At 38.0% G+C, this 20,556-nt stretch overlaps 1 protein-coding gene across 10 annotated transcripts in view; it reads left to right on the plus strand.

Annotated features, from left to right (window-relative positions):
* CACNA2D1 (calcium voltage-gated channel auxiliary subunit alpha2delta 1) overlaps positions 1-20,556 on the plus strand; it is a 502,406-nt gene that overhangs the window by 410,349 nt on the left and 71,501 nt on the right. For 9 of the 10 annotated variants that reach the window (XM_046020734.1, XM_046020735.1, XM_046020727.1 and 6 more), the window contains exons 11-12: positions 2,165-2,323; positions 8,226-8,330. In XM_046020734.1, coding sequence (XP_045876690.1) covers positions 2,165-2,323; positions 8,226-8,330 — 264 coding nt within the window. Of the gene's footprint in view, positions 1-2,164; positions 2,324-8,225; positions 8,335-20,556 lie in introns of all 10 variants that reach the window. The other variant, XR_006820510.1, reaches the window with a different exon arrangement.

A 20,556-nucleotide genomic window follows, 5' to 3' on the forward strand; every position in this document is an offset into this window, starting at 1 on the left:
CTGACGCCTGTATCAGACACCTGCACAGCATTCCTGGCTGTTACTCAGCCACATCCCTGGTCTACCATCACACGCTGTGGATTCTTCCTCCCAAATCAATGTACAGTTCCTTCTTTTCTGACCATCTCCACAAATGCCAAAGTCACTTACTATGTTGAGTTAGATTCCTATAATAGCCTTCTAATTATTTTCTCTCCTTCGAATTTTGCTCACCTTAAATCCATTTCCCAAATAGCAACTTGCATGATCTCTTAAATTTTTACATTAAATTATTTTCTGTGTGGATTAAAATCTTTCTGTGACTTGCCATTCGACAGAAATTCAAAGCACGGTTCTTCAGCTTTTCTATTAGACCCTGCACGACTAGCCCACCTCCCTCCCCAAACACATTTTATGTCATTGTCCTCACTCATGTGTGATTGAGCTAAACTCTCTTTCTTTATACATCCCTAAAAGGCTTTCCTTTTGTTGTTCTGTTTGTCTGGAATGTTCTTCCTCCATAGTCTTCAATGAAACATTTCTTTGGAATCGCAGGAAATGTCATTTCTCATGCGGATTTTCCCCTGACTACTCACGGTCCAAACTGGAACCCACTTGTGATATTGTCTCCTGGGGAATAAAGCTCTGTTGCTTTACAGAACTAGTCATACTGTGTTGTAATATGTTAAGATGCTCTGCAGGAACAGTTAGAATCCCAAATCCTTATGTCACAGTGCTAGTCTGATCCTGACTCTATGTCCTATGTGCCCTATGACTGTGGGCAAGTTCTTTAACCCCTCAATGCCTACGTTTCTTCATGAATAGTAATACTGCGTGCCTTGTAGGGCATTTACAAAGCGGAAATGATTAATATTTGTAGAGTAAACCCAACACATCATAGGCACCATATATGCACTTACATACAGGTGTATGTGTATGTTTGTACATAATTTACCTAATGCCTGAAGATGCAGAACTGTCACCTGCCACGATTCTTGATCTATAACAGGCTGATAGTAAATATTTGCTTACTGAATTGATAACATGTGTGGTGCATCTTGTAATTAAGCTTCATTGATTTTCAGAGAAAAAAGGAATACTTGTTATATTTATAAGAATATGTGATCAGTTATAAAATTTACATTTTGGTTTGTGATCCACTCATTAAAATCATTTAATGATACATTTTTGAGAAAATCTCCAGGATTTCATCTGGCCAGCCCCCTACCTTCTAGCAGGCATGGTTTTATTATCATCCTCATTTGCCGATGAGACACTCGGCCCCGAGAGCCTACAGGGCTCATACAAATAGCAGAGCTAATAAAAGATGGGATGTTTCCACTTGTCTCAGTGCCCTGGATCTCCCTGCAGAACTCATTGTTCTTAGCTTTTTATGGAAATACCCAGTGAACTCCATGAATACTTTTTATAGGGTTGGTGATATTAACTTCGGTGATGACTCTTAAATGTTCACGCTGGGACATGCATCAGATTTGACGTTCTCTCCTCCTGCAGCCTCCTGGTTGTTCAGGCCTTCATCATTCACAGCGATCCCTGTCTGCAGGGATCTTCTTGCCCTTGGCCTCGCCTCCGCCATTCCCCTGCCTTCTGTGTATAAGCTCGAGAGCGAGCAGTTCTAAAAGGCCACCTGTTCCTGATCTTCCACCTTACTTTCCCGGCTTAACCCCGGTAGAAAGATTGTACCATCACATTTCAAGATTACTAAAGCTTGATTCCTGTCATCGACTTTATGGCTTTTTCACCCAGGTTCTCCTTAAGAAAGGCAAGCGAGTGGTTAGTATGTCCTTGAACTTGGCCCCGTGTCACCGTATCTTTTTTGGATTCTGAATACATGTCATTGTTTCTTGGCTTCCCCCCCACCCACCCACCCAAAGGCTCAGAAAATTTGAGAGCTGAAAGGGGCCTTATGTAATTCAAGTCCCAAATTTATAATCAGAGAAACTAAGCTTCAGGAAGGTGAGTGACCGGCTCACGGTTGCGCTAGGAGTGGGGGGCTCAGGTGAAAATTGCTGCTTGATCCTTAGTGAGCTTTTGTTCTCAATTTACTCACTTTATGAGAGAGAAACACCGCAACAGGACTGGGACGTACAGGCCACAAATTCAAATAAAATGATGTGACTGATTTTCATGTTCATTTATATGTTTTCTTTTCTATCTTTCACAGTTTAACAGCAATGCCCAGGACGTGAGCTGTTTTCAGCACCTTGTCCAAGCCAATGTGAGAAATAAGAAAGTGCTGAAAGACGCAGTGAATAATATCACAGCAAAAGGAATCACTGACTATAAGAAAGGCTTTAGTTTTGCTTTTGAACAGCTGCTTAATGTAAGTATCCATACCGCCCCCCTTTTCTCTCTTATTACTGAGTCATGGCATCTGAATTTCAGTATGCTGGTACTTACTACCATCAGTCACTATGAGTTACATAATTGTGCTGGTTTTCATTTAATTTAAAAGCAGATGTGTCCAGGCAGTAGAAATCTTTGAACTACTTTTATTTTTAAATCCAAAATTCAAAAAACATACAAAATGTAGACATTCTTTTTCTTTTAGATCTTTTCTTCCATCATCTTTTAAAACTCTGTTTAAGAAACACATTTGTAAGATAATTATTTCATTTTGTATAAGCCCTTCCAACTTAGCTGACACATGTAGACTGTTGTTTCATTTTGTTCTCTCAGTTGCTACTGTATTTTTCTGGAGATTGGTGTTTTCAAATCCTCCAATGGCTGGTGGAAATATCTTAGTTTTATTTTTTTTTTTATTTTTAAAGATTTTATTTATTTGACAGAGATAGGGAGCACAATTCGGGGGAGCAGCAGGCAGAGAGAGAGGGAGAAGCAGGCTCTCCACTGAGCAGAGAGCCTGACATGGGGCTTGATCCCAGGACCCCGGGATCATGACCAGAGCCGAAGGTAGAGGCTTAACTGACTGAGCTACCCAGGTCCCCTGAATATTTTAGTTTTAAATTTTTTAAAATTTAAAAATTTTTTTTTTTTTTTTTAGATTTTTATTTATTTATTTGACAGAGAGAGATCACAAGTAGACAGAGAGGCAGGCAGAGAGAGAAGCAGGCTCCCTGCTGAGCAGAGAGCCCGACGCAGTTGTTTCTTAATGTACGGAAAGGTCCAAATGACAGACATGAAGGTGAGGAGGACATAAAATAACAGAGCAGGAATTCCCTCCTCAGTGACGATCCGCCCCCCAAACAAATCACCCACCGATATCTCCGTTCAGACTCTCACGCTCCAGCATGCCTACTGTCTGCCCCATATTACAGCGTGTATCTCACACTCCAGACTCCTGTTCTGGCTTTGTCATCTGTTTCGTTTCGAACTTTTCAACGCAGGACTTATCATTCAGCTTTTTATCTCTCATGAAGCAGTATTACCGTGCTGGTTGAAAGTGCGGACCTAAACTTTCTCCACCTCGGTTTCCTCCGTTACACCATGGTACATACCTCAGAGGAATGTAGGTAGAATTGTCTGCAGGACGTGGTGCGTAGCAAACCTCATATGAGCGTGGGTTGTTGGCGCGATACTGGTGTCTTGATCATTATGACTGTAGTTAACGCCTAGCACATGTCTGGTAGAGGGTCAACTTGGAATTCATACCATATTTGCTGAGTCACTGAATAAGCCCTTACTCATGGTCTTATCTACAAAACCTACTTTGCTGTTTCCCGAGTAAACTTCTCAAAGAGTTTTCAGGGTATCTGACTGGTTGCTTCCTCCGTTCATTCATTCAGCCGGTATTTATTGGAAGCTTCACAAACTCCTGTCATTTGACCAGTGCTAGAATAGCAGAGGTAAAGCAGACTGTCTCATCGCAGGAACGTCCAGTATGGCACGGTCAATGATCATTCCTGCAACAGTGTGTCAGTGCTATTATGGGGCATATTCAGAGTCTGTTTACTTGAGTGACACCAAAGAGGGGTTCGACTTACCCAAAGGAGGTCAGGAAAGTAGGCATTTTTTTGAAAACAGTATTTTGAAGAGTGAGTAGAATTTAGGCAGGTAGATGAGAGAGGGAAAATCATGTCAGATAAAGAGAATGACATGGACAAAGGCACAGACATAGGAGACATCGTGGCACATTGAGAAAGTGGCAGGTGCTTCCCCAAGTCCGGGACTTAGCAATATAGGAGCTGTGAGGGAAATAAAAAGGCCATGAGGTATCAGTTAATGAGGTGTTTAGGAGCAAATGAAAAGTCGATAATACGAGAATGGCATGGTCTAATGAGTGTTCTATTTTAAGCTGTCCTGGTGTTGGAGTTGAAGTTACGAGTCCTGGTGTTGGAGTCAAAGCAAAGAAAGGTTAAGGAGAGTGACACAGTAACTAACGGGATGGTTCTCTGGACTCAGATCCTTGGTGGCTGGTGACATAGGACTCTAGAGAGGAACTCTGAGGGTAGAAAAAGCTCAGTTTCAGTTATGTGGACTTTGAGGTGGTTGTTATTTATTAGGTAGTGTTAGATAAGCAAGTAAGGAGACCGGGAAGCCAAGCAGCTCACTGTTGCAGTCTCCAGGGGGAGTTCTCATTGGCAAAATGTGTAAGTTTATTAAAGGGTGTATATTGGTTAATTAGAAGGATGATAACTCAGAACTTGGAGATTCAGATGTAGTAAACTATTCAATGACAATGTATTCTTTCTGCAGTAAAGAAATAGAAGTTTGTGGGTTTTTTCATAGAAGTTCTTTTTCTTTTGAGCCAGTCAGGTTTTTCTAGATTGTGGTATTTTGATGACCCTTCTTGGTATTGTTAATTGTGTCACTTCATTCCCCCGTATTCAGGTTTCAGTTGTGAAATGATAAGGGGTCTCAAGCCTCGTGTACTATTTCCGAGGCTGTCTCATTAGAGAGGCCACAGTAACTCCCAGATTCACTCCTAGTTGCTGATTAAATATGATTTAACTCCACTTGGCCTCTCACACTGCCTCTACCGCCAGTTGTAAATGATTTTTAATATGTTCTCAGTTATTCCTGAAATAAGCCTCATATGTTTTACTTTCCACATATCCCTTATGTATTGCTATTCTTTATTTTATTTTTAGTAAAGATTTTATTTATTTATTTGACACAGAGAGATCACAAGCAGGCAGAGCAGCAGGCACAGAGAGAGAGGGAAGCAGGCTCCCCACCAAGCGGAGAGCCTGATGCGGACTTGATCCCCGAGACTATGACCTGAGCCGAAGGCAGAAGTTTAACCCATTGAGTGACCCAGGCGCCCCCATTTGTCATTTTTAAAATAATTCCCAGGGGTGCCTGGGTAGCTCAGCAGGTTAAGCAGTTGACTCATGATTCTAGACTCATAGAATTGAGCCCAGGCATGGGCAGTGTGCTCAGCGTGGAGACTGCTTGTCCCTCTCCCTCTGCTCCTTCCCCTGCTCACACGCTCTCTCTCTCTCTCAAATAAATAAATACATAAGTAAATAAAATCTTTAAAAAAATAATTTTCCCAGATGTCATTACTAGCCTTATTCAAAGTTGAAGCAATTTTCTTACGTATTTCCAATACGTGCAGTCTTCTTTTTTATTTATTTATTTATTTTTTTTTTTTAATGCAGTCTTCTTGTCACACAATGTCATTCTCTGGTTTTTGTTTGTCCTTGTAAGGTTTATCATTAAGATCCCTGAAGCAAGTATCAAATCAGATTAAATGTATCACTTATCCCACAGTACACCTTAGACTGGGATTTGAGCTAGTCCTCAGATGGCAGTTCATAAAATATTACAAATAAACCAAAACGCATTTTTCAAAAAAAATTTTATTAAGTCCATAAATGATAGCTGGTGTGCTGTGTCCTGTCTGCATAGTGATATGGGGAAACACAGGGATACACTTAACACAATTTGTTATGAAAGAACGTATTAAAGTAAATTACCAACTCTATTAGTCATTTTATTGAAATAGTCAAGTTCTTTCCTTTACTCAATTTGTTACAAACCAGTAACATAATTGTTAGGATTGTGTGATTCTTTAGAAAATTGCAAATCCTCTGACTAGTTGCTGACTTTGCCTATCACGCATCTGCTATGGAGGCTACTCCTGGGAAAGATCGTATTGAAAACAACATTTCTTTATTCCCCCTTTTGTGTATATCCTCATATCTCCCTCTCTCAGGAAGCATTATTATTTTAATTACACAACTGATCAGCAAGACCCAGTGTGCTTACTTACACTGGTACTTGTGTTCATTAATACTCTTGCCCCCACTACTTCCAAAAATGAAACCATGTCCTTATGTGAAATTCTTACTTAATCACTTTTCTGTAACAGTCCTTTAGGTACATAAAAAGATAAAAAGGCAGATAAAAAGAAATCATCAAAGAAATTAATTTTAGTTAAGGGATTTCAATGTCTTTCACAGAGGTATTTTGATGATAAAATATGTAACTTTTTTATAGTCAAATTTTCAGATGGCTTTCTTCACAGATAAGAACTATGCTTGAATGTGATAAATTGTAATATTTCATACTTGGATTTTCACAATACTTGGTTAACAGCTTTAACTGCCAATGTTCTAATGGCATAATCAATGGGGCAATGAGGTGAGATTATATGAAACAGGATCTTTTCATCACTAGAGAGTATTATTGTCTTGACTAACTTTTACAATGGGAAATGGGATTTATCTTTTTTGAAGAGTAGGATAGGTTATACTCTTTCAATAAGCCTAAGTACTACTTCAGAATTAAAATTTTTTTTTCAAAAATATTTCTCATTTAAAGGCCAAGGCTGGTGCTGTCCAGTACGGTAACCACAATTCCATGTGGCTTATTGAGACTTAAAATTGTGCCTAGTCTGAATTGAAAAATGTGTTGTAAATGTAAAATACACACCAGAATTTGAAGAGCTGTTATGAAAGAAATCTCAATAATTTTGATATGGATTTCATGTTGAATCTACAACATGTTGATATGTTGTGGTTATATGACTGGGTTAAATAAAATATGTTAGTAAAATTAATTTCAGAGATTTCTTCGTACTTTGATTAATATGGCTATTAGAAAGTTAAAATTACAAATTTGACTTGCATTACACCTCCAGTGAGGTGGAGTACTGAGCTGGAGCCTTGACATTCTCAAAGAAGCTGAGCATTCATAAATTAGCGTAATCTTTTATTCTGAACAGTTTTTGCGAACACATTCCACCACAGTAGAAGTTTGAGACTGTAATTTCAGAACTTCAGAGTCCACCTTTCTAAATTAATTGTTCATTTTAGTGGCCCTTTGGTGCTAATCCATCGTTCTCCTATGTCTGACTCTTTGGAGACCTTAAAGTTTATGAGAGGATTTGCCACTGGAATTGAGTCTTTTAGAGTTAGAATATGTGTGTGGGTTGAGAGAAGATAGCTGGATATTCTGGGATTAGGTATTGGCATTTACAAAGATGTAAGAGCGTTGGGTGTTAGGGATCAACTACGAGTTTATAATTCTGGAAAGGTAAAGTGAATAAAGTAGGACAAAGAAGAATGAAAGGGAGCAGAAATGTTTGCAAATGGGTTGAAAATAAATGTGGGAGGGTATGCACATTTTTTGTTCACACTGTTTGTTTCTGGTACAAATTATAAGGGCATGAAATTGACATAATAACCATTAATTTAAATCTATTTATTAATCAACCATGGAGAGGTTATTATATGCTAGGCTCTTGATCAAAAAACAAACCTTCGGAGAGCCTGGGTGGCTCAGTGGGTTAAAGCCTCTGCCTTCAGCTCAGGTCATGATCCCAGGGTCCTGGGATCGAGCCCCATGTCGGGCTCTCTGCCTCTCTGCCTACTTGTGATCTCTGTCTGTCAAGTAAATAAATAAAATATTAAAAAAAAACAAAAAACAAACCTTCATGTCCTTATGGCACTTAGATTTAATCAGGGGAAGCCAGCAATAAACAAACAAAATAGATACTGTGTACATAAAAGCATGTAAATGCTATGAGGAAAAATACAATCTGAGAGAGACATGGCCATTTAAAACACAGTTTTCAGTCAAGTCCTCACTGATAGGTGACATTTGATCACAGACACAAAGGAAGTGAGACCTATGGATGATGGGAGGAGGCCCTTGTAGGGATGGGCCTGGTCTGATCTCAGAAGTGCTTCTTTAGAATATATTTACTGAGCACATCTGTTACCCACTACCTACAACTTATTCATGTTCATTATGTATTGTTTTATATTCCTTACCTTTTACTGTGAATGATATACATTCTTTTGTTTTCTCTACAGTATAATGTTTCCAGAGCCAACTGCAATAAAATTATCATGTTGTTCACGGATGGAGGAGAAGAGAGAGCCCAGGAGATATTTGCCAAATACAACAAAGACAAAAAAGTGAGTACAATTTTATAGTATTTTATTTTATTTTTTATTAAAGATTTTATTTATTTATTTATTGGACAGTGAGAGAATAGGCAGAGTGGCAGGCAGAGGGGGAGGGAGAAGCAGTCTCAGACCTCTGCTGAGCAGGGAGCCTGACACGGGGCTCGATCCTGGGACCCTGGGATCATGACTTGAGCCAAAGGCAGATGCTTAACCTAACCAACTAAGCTATCCAGCCAACCCAGTTTTATAGTATTTTAATCTTAATGTCAATGTAGATGGTTTTTAAAGAGACCATCAGGCAGGAGTAGTAGGAAGGGATATTAGTGTGCCAGTTATAAAGTCATACAGATCATAGTTTATAAACCATTGGCTAAATTACAGAATGATTAAGAATTATGTTTTTATGGGATTCATAATGACCTTACATCTAATTTATTAATAAAATAATTTGGACCTATAAAATCCTATTTGATTCTTATATATAAATTCTATATAAGAAACTGTTATAGGAAGAGAATAACCAGAAGAGAACAGAAAAATAGAAACAGTTTGAGCTTTTCTAAGATAAATTTATGATCATTTAATTATTAAAGATTATATTACTAAAACTTCCTACAGATGCCTAAAATTATCTTAACAGACATTGTTCTGTTGATTGACAAATAAATCAATGTCTAACAGCAAAAACTATTATCTTTGTTTGAAAACCTTTTTATTTTTGTCTACCTTAAAAGTAAAACAGCCAGTTCTCTTACCAGCAAAATGGGTTTATTCAGGAATAGCAGAAAAACTCCATCACAGGACATGTGAACCATGGCAGGCCACAGGCCAGTGCTCATATCAAAGAAAAGGAACACTACGCTATAGGAAAAAAAAAAAAAAAAAAAAAAGTCAGTTAAAAGGCTGCTCTGAGCAAAAGTCCATTGGAAGAAAGCCAGAGGTCAAGGTGGCGATGTATTTTGTTGAGGTATTTTGTTATTGGCTGAGCTTGTTGCTGGGCAAGGAGAAATTCTTTCTCCTGCTGAAGTAGTTAAGTAGGCATCTTCTGTTGCAAATGCAAAGTACCTCTTTTTTGGGGTCTGCGGCTGATGAGGGGTGGTGGTGATGACAGCTCCCCCTTCCCCTTCTGGCCTCCCAACACTATTTTAAGTGAGATTACCTTCATTCAGTTCTACAATTTCAAGAAAATATTTTAGACCGATTATTTGTATGGTATGTAGAAAGTGTTCTATTTCGGTATGCAATGAAGAATCTGAAGACAAGTATTTTGAGGTTGGAATGTATTTTTTTCATTGATCGTTTAACTGCAGAGGACAGTATTGTAGGGAGACCTATTTTGAATGTCCTTCCATGTAGTGCAACCTGCTGATATTGTGGCGAATATCAACTGTGACTATTTCTCTAGCAATCCTACCATCAGCTTATTTCATCGTTCTTACTGACTCTTTGCAAGTGATAAGAGAATGATTTTCAACTTGTTTTGTTGTTTTAAATGTTAAGGCTCCGTTAAAAAAAAAAAAAAGATGATGTAAACTATTTTTTGTGTTTAACAAATTCCAGAAGAAATCACATATTTATCCAGAAGTCTCTTCTGAATAAAATGCCAATTTATTTTGCTTTTAATTGAACTTTTCACCATTTAGAAAGGTGTGGTTCATTATGAGCTCTAGTGGACTGTTTTATATGCATTTCAAAAACTAAAAGGCGAGAGGAAAAAGAATATCTTTAGATAGTTTTGCAGACACAGTGCTGTGAATAATTTAGTACAGTATTGATGAAAATTTTTGGAACACTTTGAAATACTCGGGTGCTTTTTAGCCTATATGTGATTGGAATATGATTGAAGAATTAAAACCATATACACACATATAACTTCAAATTAATCACAAATCTTTTTTTTTTAAGATTTTATTTATTTATTTGACAGACAGAGATTACAGTAGGCAGAGAGGCAGGCAGAGAGAGAGGAGGAAGCAGGCTCCCTGCGGAGCAGAGAGCCGGATGCGGGGCTTGATCCCAGGACCCTGAGATCATGACCTGAGCTGAAGGCAGCGGCTTAATCCACTGAGCCACCCAGGCGCCCCTAATCACAAATCTTTTTAACACGGAGCTCTTTGAATACTATATATGCTGTGGTTTGTCATGACATAAGTTTACTGCAATGGTTGAGGGTTTTTGTTTTTGTTTTTTTTGTTTTTGTTTTTCCCTAAATACCTGCTGATTTTAATTGTATGGAGATACCATTTCTTTTGAAAAAGTTAATAAATTTAACCATTGACTGAATGCTTTCAAATGATAACTTGATGTTAGGAATAATTATTTCTAAGAAATTATCAGAGGGACGCCTGGGTGGCTCAGTGGGTTAAGTCTCTGCCTTTGGCTCAGGTCATGATCTCAGGGTCCTGGGATTGAGCCCTGCATCGGGCTCTCTGCTCAGCAGGGAGCCTTCTCTCTGCCTGCTGCTCTGCCTACTTGTGCTCTCTCTCTGTTAAATAAATAAGTAAAATCTTTAAAAAAACGTTGAGAGTTAAGGGTCATGGGAAGATGTGGGTGCATTAATCTAAGATACCATTTTTCAAAATTCAGGGCAGGGATTGCCCCTTGGAGGATGTCCCAGGCTCTCCCCTCCCATATTAATGTCTTGAAACACTGCTTCTCATCCCCTTCACCTTTTGCAGAAACTCAAGTTTTTAAACAAAGCATTTTGTGACATCCTAAACCACATAATAAATGAATCACATCACATTCACTTCTGCAAAACTGATGAATCTAGTCTTAACGATCCTGCTGTTGGTTTGCTCACGTAGTGACTCCTGTGCTTTATGGACACTTAGGGCCACACGGCATTATTAAAGCCAGAGCAACTTTGGAAATGAATTGCACTTAGTTTCTGCAACTAAATGCTAGTTTTACCTAACATAAAAATGAAGATGTTCTTGCAATTATATACTTTTTTGGTTCTGTGATTCTACTTTCAGTGGCTGTAGAAAGTTCTGTGATGAACACACTTACACATACATGCTTACCTACGTACACAGGTAGAGCCACACACATTTCTCTCTATTTTAAACAGACATCCTCTCTGTCCATTGTATCTTCACGAACAAGAGACCATGTGTGTTACTTTGCCATGCGGTTTCTTATATAAAGTTGTATGATTAAAAGCCAGCAGGTGGTTGAGAAGTAAGGGAGAGGTGAGGAGATAGAAATCTGGATATAAAGTACTTTTTTTCCTCCAAAAATCCTTGCAAATTTGCTAAGAAATATTGGGGGAAAAGGAAGATCATCAACTCTAGGTCAGGTTGTTTAGATATTCAGGTATGGATGTATATACACACACATATATATATATATTTTTTAAATATTTTATTTATTTAACAGAGAGAAATCACAACTAGGCAGAGAGGCAGGCAGAGACAGAGGAGGAAGCAGGCTCCCCGCGGAGCAGAGAGCCCGACGCGGGGCTCGATCCCAGGACCCTGAGATCATGACCTGAGCCGAAGGCAGTGGCTTAATCCACTGAGCCACCCAGGCGCCCCCACACATATGTATTTTTAAGAACGGCAAAGCTAATTCGTTAGTCTATGTTATAGATTAGTATAAGCCTGCTTCCCTCTCTCTCTGCCTGCCTCTCTGTCTGCTTGTGATCTCTCTCTCTCTGTCAAATAAATAAATAAATAAATCTTTAAAAAAAAAAAAAGAAATGACAACTGGTAGAGATCCTTGAAAAAGGAGGGACAAAGAGATACGGATCATAGATTTCTGATTTGAGCAAACAGGAATTCTATTTATGGGCACATTGCTGTCACCCATTTCTTTTGCTCTCTGTTGTTTTGCTCAATGGCTTACCATATTTCCTAATGTGAGAAAACTTTGTTAAGCAAAAATTTCATCTCTTGGTATTTGCATGTTCTATATCCACTAACAGTGAAGATAGAAGATAGCCGATGACAACTTTTAAGTCAGTTAGACCTTTGAGCAGATCTGTATTTTGTCAAGATACCATTTACATAGTTAATTGTTGATGTGAAAGGCTTATGTGTGCATATAGTGTATAGGGATAGGTACATACTGAAGATAGCAAGTATTCTATCTGAATATAATTGAAGACCGTGAAAAAATGTCTTACATAAAAATTTCTTACATATGTATATAAGTTTCTTATATGTATATAATTTTACACATGCATGTATGTGTGTGTGTGTGTGTGTGTGTGTGTGTGTAAAAGAAATTTTTTTCACTGTCTTCAAATATGAATTCAGATGGTTTTGGATGAACTTGAGGACCCCTTTCTAACTTCTCCATATTCAGAATTCCACCGTCCCACACCTTGTGAGAAGATTGAAGCCCACAGATACTGATAGTTGACTATCTTTGTCACATAAGGCTGTGTATGACACAGAATGTTCAGTAGTTTTGCCATAAGCATTTTTTCCTTAGACATCTTTGCCACAAGCATTTTCATTGCAGACATTTTCACCTTATAACTAAATGGCCACTAAATGGCCATAAGGTGATTTTGCTGTAAAAGAAAATAAAAAAAAATAAAAATAAAAATAAAAAATATTGACAGATCAGTTTGACAGTTTAGTTTCTCAGACTGGTTTGATAGTTTGATTTCTTTTCTCTATTGATGCATGCTGCATTTATGGATTGTACTCCCATTTCTGTATGGCAGAAATGTTAGCCCTCATAGTGGTTTATACACATTTCCTATAGAACTTTCGAATGTCTAGCACTGGACATGTACCAGTATGCAAGGAAAAAACAACAATGGAGAATGCTTTTACAATACAAAAAAAAAAAAAAAAATACAAAGCTTAGTGACAGGCATCCTAGTGTTTGGAGACTGTTACCTGTCACAAGATGAAGGAAGAGATCTTAGCAAAAAAAGAAGAAGCATGATGCCGAAGGATGAGACAAATGAACAAGACAAAAAAACCACAGAAAAATATTAACAGTAAGAATGAAAGACTTTAAAGACCAGTGCTTAGGTATAACCCACAGAATAAAAGCAGTGAGTTTTGCAGCAATTGCTCTGAATCTGCAGTACACATTTTGAATGTATTCAAGTATTTTGTATTCACAAGAAAGGTCTCTTAAAATCTTTGTAAATAAATGATGCTATTTTATTTTTTGTGATTTTTATCTTCTATAGCAAAATTGTCTTAAAGCCAATATTTATGCAGTCAGATGTTTGGAGTGAAATTGCTTGCCACAAAGATGTTTACAGTGAAACTATCTAGAACCGTGTATGACTGACCAGTCCTCTACTTGGAAAATTAATATTTGTTACATAACAACTTGATCAAATCGGCTTTTCACCAGCCGCCTTATCTTTCAAATGGATGGCATGTAAAAATCTGATAAGTTGAATAAAATAAAAACTTTGAAGACTCTTAAAAGTTCTGCATGTGATTAGAGCTTTATGTTAAAACTATTCTTCAACAACAAAGTTCACTTGTGGCTCTCAAAGTAGCAAAATTACCAAGTCATAAAGAAAGTTGGATGAGCTTTAAAAGAAAAATCTGGAAACTCCTCTTTGAATTCTGCCTTTTCCCCCAAGCCTCTTGCTTGGCATCAGCGCTGCTGCTAAATGCTTCATTTACATTCATTTGTCATCCTGATGACATTAGAAATCACTCAGAGCAGCCCAGGTAGGTGTGCTAAGGTACGTCCATCCAGAGAGCTGATGAATGAGGCTGCAGATAAACAGCACTATTTAATGAGGCCAAAAGGTTGGAGAATTAGAACAAAATGTTTGGGTTCTTTCGAAATGCATTACTCTTGGGAATTAATCTACCTGATTATAGATAGGTACAGCTTTAAAACGGAGTCCGTGTTAATCTCCTCACACAGCTGTTCCATATTAAAATGCGTTCACTTTATAATCTTTACCTGCAGCAATGCCGTTCCTTAGGGTTCACCCATGTGTATGACACTTCCTTAAAAATGGTGCCAAAACTAAAATGAACTCTATCATAAAGTCCAAACAAATGAGTAAAGGAAAGTGAAACCAGACACAGAGTTGAAAGATAATTCCCAGGCCCAGCGAAATTAAAAATACTTGATTTTCTGTAGAATAGCAGAAAGATCGGTTAGCCATACACACTAAAGATCGTCTAGTCTGGTAGAAAACCGTCCTCGGATTCTTAGCTTAATTCTCAGAAGTAATCAAGAAATGCAAAAGCATCAAGAACTTATAAAACCAAAGTTTCAAAATAATGAGTAAACTGAATAAGAAGAGCAAATGGGAACTATGACAAACTGATTTCAAAATAAAGAATGCATAGCTAAAATTGTAAGAGGCTGACAAGACACGCATTGTTACTTTTTTAAAAATTATTTAGAAAGTGATTAGGGTTGTCTTTCCTATTTTTCTGTCAGGTCCATGGTAGAAAGGAATTATCTGTAGCCAACAAACATCTAAAGCAAGTTACAAATGATGGAATCTGCCTATGTTTTATATAGTAACAGTGAACATAGTCAATTAATTTTTCAAAAGATAGTAAGGGAAGTAATTTGTTGCCTTCTCTCCTGTCCCTGCCTAGCTCCTCCCAGGCAAGAATGAAACCTTTGGAAGCAATGTTTGAATATATGTGGCATTCAGATTTGTAAAATATGTAATACCATTTAGCAAATGCACTGCTCTAAAAAAGTTTGCTTTTAGGTATTTTGCCACTTTCAACAGCTACCAAAGGTTTTCCAGCTTTAGAATGGAAAATGTACCTGTGGGGCACCTGGGTGGCTCAGTGGGTTAAAGCCTCTGCCTTCTGCTCAGGTCATGATCTCCGGGTCCTGGAATGGAGCCCCGCATCAGGCTCTCTGCTCAGTGGGGAGCCTGCTTCCCACCGCCCCCTCCCTGCCTGCCTCTATCTATGCCTACTTGTGATCTCTGTCAAATAAATAAAAAAAATTTTTTTTAAAAAGGGAAAAAAAGAAAATGTATCTTTTTTCATAAAAATCAAGGATGTTATTTATGCCAGAGTTACTATATAGTTGAAAAGAGTAATTGCCAGTAACATTGGCCCTGCCAATAGAGAAATTATCCATTTAACAGGCATGGGATGTGTGTGTATCTTCCTCTCTGACAGATTTATTTACATTTGTTTTTCTTAATATAAAATTAATGTTGACAGTTCATTCCCTGAACTAAGGAAAATATTATCAGATACATTCTCTTCAGGTTTCAGTGAGAGTACTACCACACATTTTACAGAATTCTTAACTTAATATCTAAAGTCTAATGAAAAATGAAGTTAGGGATTATAAGAACTGCAAGGTATATAGAAAAACATACAGAAAATGTACAGCAGATGCACCTGAATTAATCTCTAGGTAGAATTATGTCACCTAGAATCAGGATTTGCCCTTTGTTTGGGTTCAGTGGGTAGACCAGAAAAAGCCCGCTGCTCTGCATTCTCTGAGGCTGCTCGCTTCTCCGATGAATCTGCTTCCCACAGACCTCTGCAGACATGTTTGCTGCTCAGTCTTTGTGGGCACTCCCTCTCCCCCAGACTCCTTTATCATTCTGTGTTCGAAGCACCGTCTGTCCTCTTTTGTTCTCCCAGATTCCCCTTTTTGGTTATTTTAATTATTTGTTCACTAGCCTTGAACTTCCCTCCATGAAGGAATTTGTTCTAGTAATACAAAACGAATTTAAAAAGAAAAGCAAAATGCAGTCGGTCACGTCGGTTTGTATACATGGTCGTAAAGAACCAAACAGATGTTTGTCACGTGTTACATGTGGGCGCGTCATGCCTTGGGATTATGTCGGTGTGTTACGCTTACTGGTGACAGTTTAGTGACTCACGCTCATGTTATCAGATGATGAGATGGGCTTGAAGCTCTGTGAAGTGGGTGTTATGTCGGTCTGTAAATGGACCTTCGAATCCTTTGGGGCTAGGGCAGTGCTTGCTGCCCAGCCATTGCTAAATATTGACTCATGGGTTAGACGTATCTGTAAATATGCAGTAAAGAAGCTCCTGAGGGGGTCAACTACAAGAAATGCATCAACTTAAGAAAAATGTAATAGCTCTGTTCTTCTTTTAAAAGAAGATTTTAAACGATTGACGATTTAATGATTTTAACGATTTAAAACAATATTTATTTCCTTATGCTTGGAATGTGGAGTAGAATTGATGTTCCATTCTTGTATATATCATCTTATAAGGAAGGAGGGTTTACATTTATATAAGAAATGGTTGCATTGATGGCATCTTTCCATTTCCTCTAATTCGTCCAACACATAGTTTTTCACAACTGCTCTCATTACTCGTGCCAGTGAAGTATTTGGCGTTACACAAGAATATCTGAAATAAATCCATATATTGCTTCTTTTCTGACCTCCTGACTGGTGATAGTCTTGGCAGAGCTACAAATTGCCTGGAAATACTGTTGCCCATAGCTTATTCCTCCTTGATCAGGAACTATAAACGTATACAGAGGGAAGGAGAACTAGAATGACTTCCTTATAATCTGACACTGTGAGGGTGAACTCATTTTAATTGGCGTTAATAAGTTTTGAAAACTGACATAATTCCAGGGCATGTATCGATGTTGTTATCCACCCAAACTGTAGGACCCCGGAGAGAAAGAGCCGCTCAGTTCTTTTTAATAAGATCACGTATGCAAAACCTATGTGACTACTGCATTTCGTTTTCCTTTATAAAGTGATTTGGTGTTATTCGCTTGTACAAATTCAATAGTCCTTGATTAAATTCTTGCCCTTGTCAGACCCTAGGAAATTTCATGTAAATGTATCTCATATGGACACAATGGAATTTAGACAATATTGGCCCCTTTTCTTTTGTTCATCGCTAAATGCAATAAAGCAAGCCAAATTTGTCCTTCTAGAAAGGTGTCATTTCGAGTTATTTTGAGTTCTTTTTGAGGCATAGTAGGGTAGTGTCTCACTCATGGAAAATGTAACCCCGTGGAGATCTGATAATTTGACGGTAGAACTTGTAGTCTTCTTTCTCCTCATCCTCATTACCATGGTTAATAGTGATTGAACTTACAATTTTCCATGTAACATAAAAGCTTTATATGTATCATTTCATTTACAATGGAGATGATCATATGATAAAAATATTTTTATGACCACCACCGCCACCACCATCATCATCATCATCATCCTCATTTCGGAATTAAGAAAACCCAAACTTGGGAAGTTAAATAGCTTGTTGAAAGTCATACAGCTACTAAGTGGCAGAGTCAAGAATTTAAATGATCTCCAGACCAGATTTTCTAAGCTCACGTGGAATGCGCCTAGCCTGTCATCTGTCTCTGTCTCCCGGGCAGCCTTGTGGGGCTATGCCAGTCATCATTTGCCCACCCAGGAGCCTTCCTTGTAGTCAGACAGCAGGACTGTTCCACTAAGGGACATGCTTCTTGCAGCGTTAAGAGGTTAAGACAGATTAAACTAAGCCATCACAACTTTGCAGACTGCAAATACCTTTCTGATCATTGGGCTTTATAAAGTAAACTTAGTGTGAAAGGTGAACGTGGACACTTTTATTTATTTCATAGTACTATGAAACTAGGGATGTGGGTTATTCTAACGCTCCGGATTCTGTTACTCTTGTGAATTATGGTAACCGCTGTAGAATTTTCTCCTAAAATATTCAGTCCAATCTAGTATTTTTATAGGCTGAAGGCCAAAAATTTTAGTACACACAGTAAATTAATAAAACCCATTTTGACATCATTTTTCTAACATGTTTCGATAGCTGAAGTTTTTATTTTAGTTTTATTGGCTTCTTTTCTTTATAGTCTCATTTCCATTATTCCTTGGAGATTTGCCTATTGTAAATTAAACTTGAACTCTGGGTAACTGATAATTGTTGAGGTGACAGTTTCCAGTAACTGGGTTCTGCTGGGAAACAAGAAATTCCTATGGCTTTTTAAAATAGGTTGACCCTGTGGCTTTGGAAAAATCTTAATTGAAGACAACTATTTTAGTCTTCAACAAACAGAACAAAACAAAACAGATTAGCAGAAGTCCAGAATTGTAGGATAAAGTTATAAAATGGTGGTGTATTGTAAGAAACAAATTAATAATCTATTTTAAATAACCAACTTTGCTGTAAATTAAAAGTTTCTACTAAAGACCCAATTTCCAGCATGATGAAAAATATTTTTAAGTCCGTCTAAAACTGTGTATGTCTCATACATGACCCTGAAGAGGCCATTTTTTAAAAACATGAGCTTAACTAAAAAATCATCCAGATTGGTGGAGGAACATTTAACACATTTTCTAGAAATATTTTATTTACAAAGTTTCTGGCATGTATTTGTTATGTGAATCCTGTATTGGGATTACAAATGCACTATTGGGCATGAATAAAGAAATTTTTCCTCCACAAAAGTTGACTGCTTTGATGAAGGCATGGTTCAGAGTAAGTAATTTGCTTAATTGAGACTTTAGGTGAAATATTTAGGGGCTCGTGGGTAGCTCGGAAAGTTAGGCATCTGCCTTTGGCTCAGGTTGTCCCGGGATGGAGCTCTGTATTGGGCTCCCTGCTCCGCGGGGATCCTGCTTCTCCCCCTCCCTCTACCTGCTGCTCCCTACTTGTGCTCACTCATGCTCGTTCTCTCTGTAAAATAAGTAAATATTTTTTAAAAATTAGCTTGTGTGACTACACATTAGGGATTTTGAGTTTGTTTTTTTTTTAAGGATTTTATTTATTTACTTGACAGAAAGAGATCACAAGTAGGCAGAGAGGCAGGCAGAGAGAGAGAGGGAAGCAGGCCCCCTGCTGAGCAGAGAGCCCGATGCGGGACTCGATCCCAGGACCCTGAGATCATGACCTGAGCCGAAGGCAGCGGCTTAACCCACTGAGCCACCCAGGCGCCCGATTTTGAGGTTTTTATGTGTCATCTTATTTGTTTTTATATATCATGCCGATATACTTAAAAGAAAAGAACTCTAAAAATATCCATCCTTGAGAATGTAATTTACCTTAATTTTTGCACTGTGTCTATTTCAAGGAATTGCTTTATTTTTTTCTCTTTCTCCCAAATTACAGCTAAACAAAAACAGTAAATTTAAAGAAGTGGAAAACATCAGAGGAATGAGGGTAGCAGTCATCTCTATGGATTTGTCATTTGGAATTTCAGAGATAGTTCTTTCGCTTTTCCACAGGGTGGCAGTCATAGAGCACAGACTAGGAAGAATGACCCAATTTAGATGTAAACATGATCTTGTAAATTTCACCAGTTTATTGTGAACATGCATTATAACATTGTATATTGCACATGTGCCTGAAATAAATGAAGTTAAAATTCTTAGTACATAATTAGGTAAAATATGTAAGGCGAGAAACGAAATGCAACATGAGTATGGCAGTTGGGATTGGAATAGTTTTTATGTTGGCTTTTTCACTGTTACACAAAGAATTTAAAAGCTAGGGTGCTCTATATTAAACTTTTTCTCAACCAAGTATATATAAATATCAGAAAATTGGGGGCAGCCTATAAAATCATTAAAATGTACACAGTGCGTGTGTTTGTGTCTGTGTGTGTATGTGTGTGTGTGTGTGCATGTACACATGCACATGTGTGTATCTACCAAGAGAAATATAAGCGTCTTGGGTATATTAGAAAGATGTTGGAAGTACTGTAATGGTAAGGTAGTTGCAAAAATTATAAGAAGGTTGAATTTAAAATTCTTAAAATCTTGGTCACCACGAGGAGGGAAATTTCAGAAGAATAGTGTCTAACAACATCTACACTAAGGCAAATAAAAATTAAGAGGTACAGATTATGAAATTATAATATGGGAATGATTCAATTAATCTTTTATTCACAGAGGGCGCCTGGGTGGCACAGTGGTTTAAGCCGCTGCCTTCGGCTCAGGTCATGATCTCAGGGTCCTGGGATTGAGTCCCACATCGGGCTCTCTGCTCTGCAGGGAGCCTGCTTCCCTCTCACTCTCTCTGCCTGCCTCTCTGCCTACTTATGATCTCTCTCTGTCAAATAAATACATAAAATCTTTAAAAAAAAAATCTTTTATTCACAGAGCTGAGGATCTGTGTGACAAAGTAACACACAGGGATAGGCACACACACACTGTTTGGTGTGCTTTGAAATGTTACACCTCTATACCCAGGTCTGATTCTGAATTTTTTTTTTTTAAGATTTTATTTATTTATTTGACAGACAGAGATCACAGGTAGGCAGAGAGGCACCCAGAGAGAGAGAAAGGGAAGCAGGCTCCCCGTTGAGCAGAGAG

The sequence above is a fragment of the Meles meles genome, chromosome 10, assembly GCF_922984935.1.
Source record: "Meles meles chromosome 10, mMelMel3.1 paternal haplotype, whole genome shotgun sequence".
Taxonomy (NCBI): domain Eukaryota; kingdom Metazoa; phylum Chordata; class Mammalia; order Carnivora; family Mustelidae; genus Meles; species Meles meles.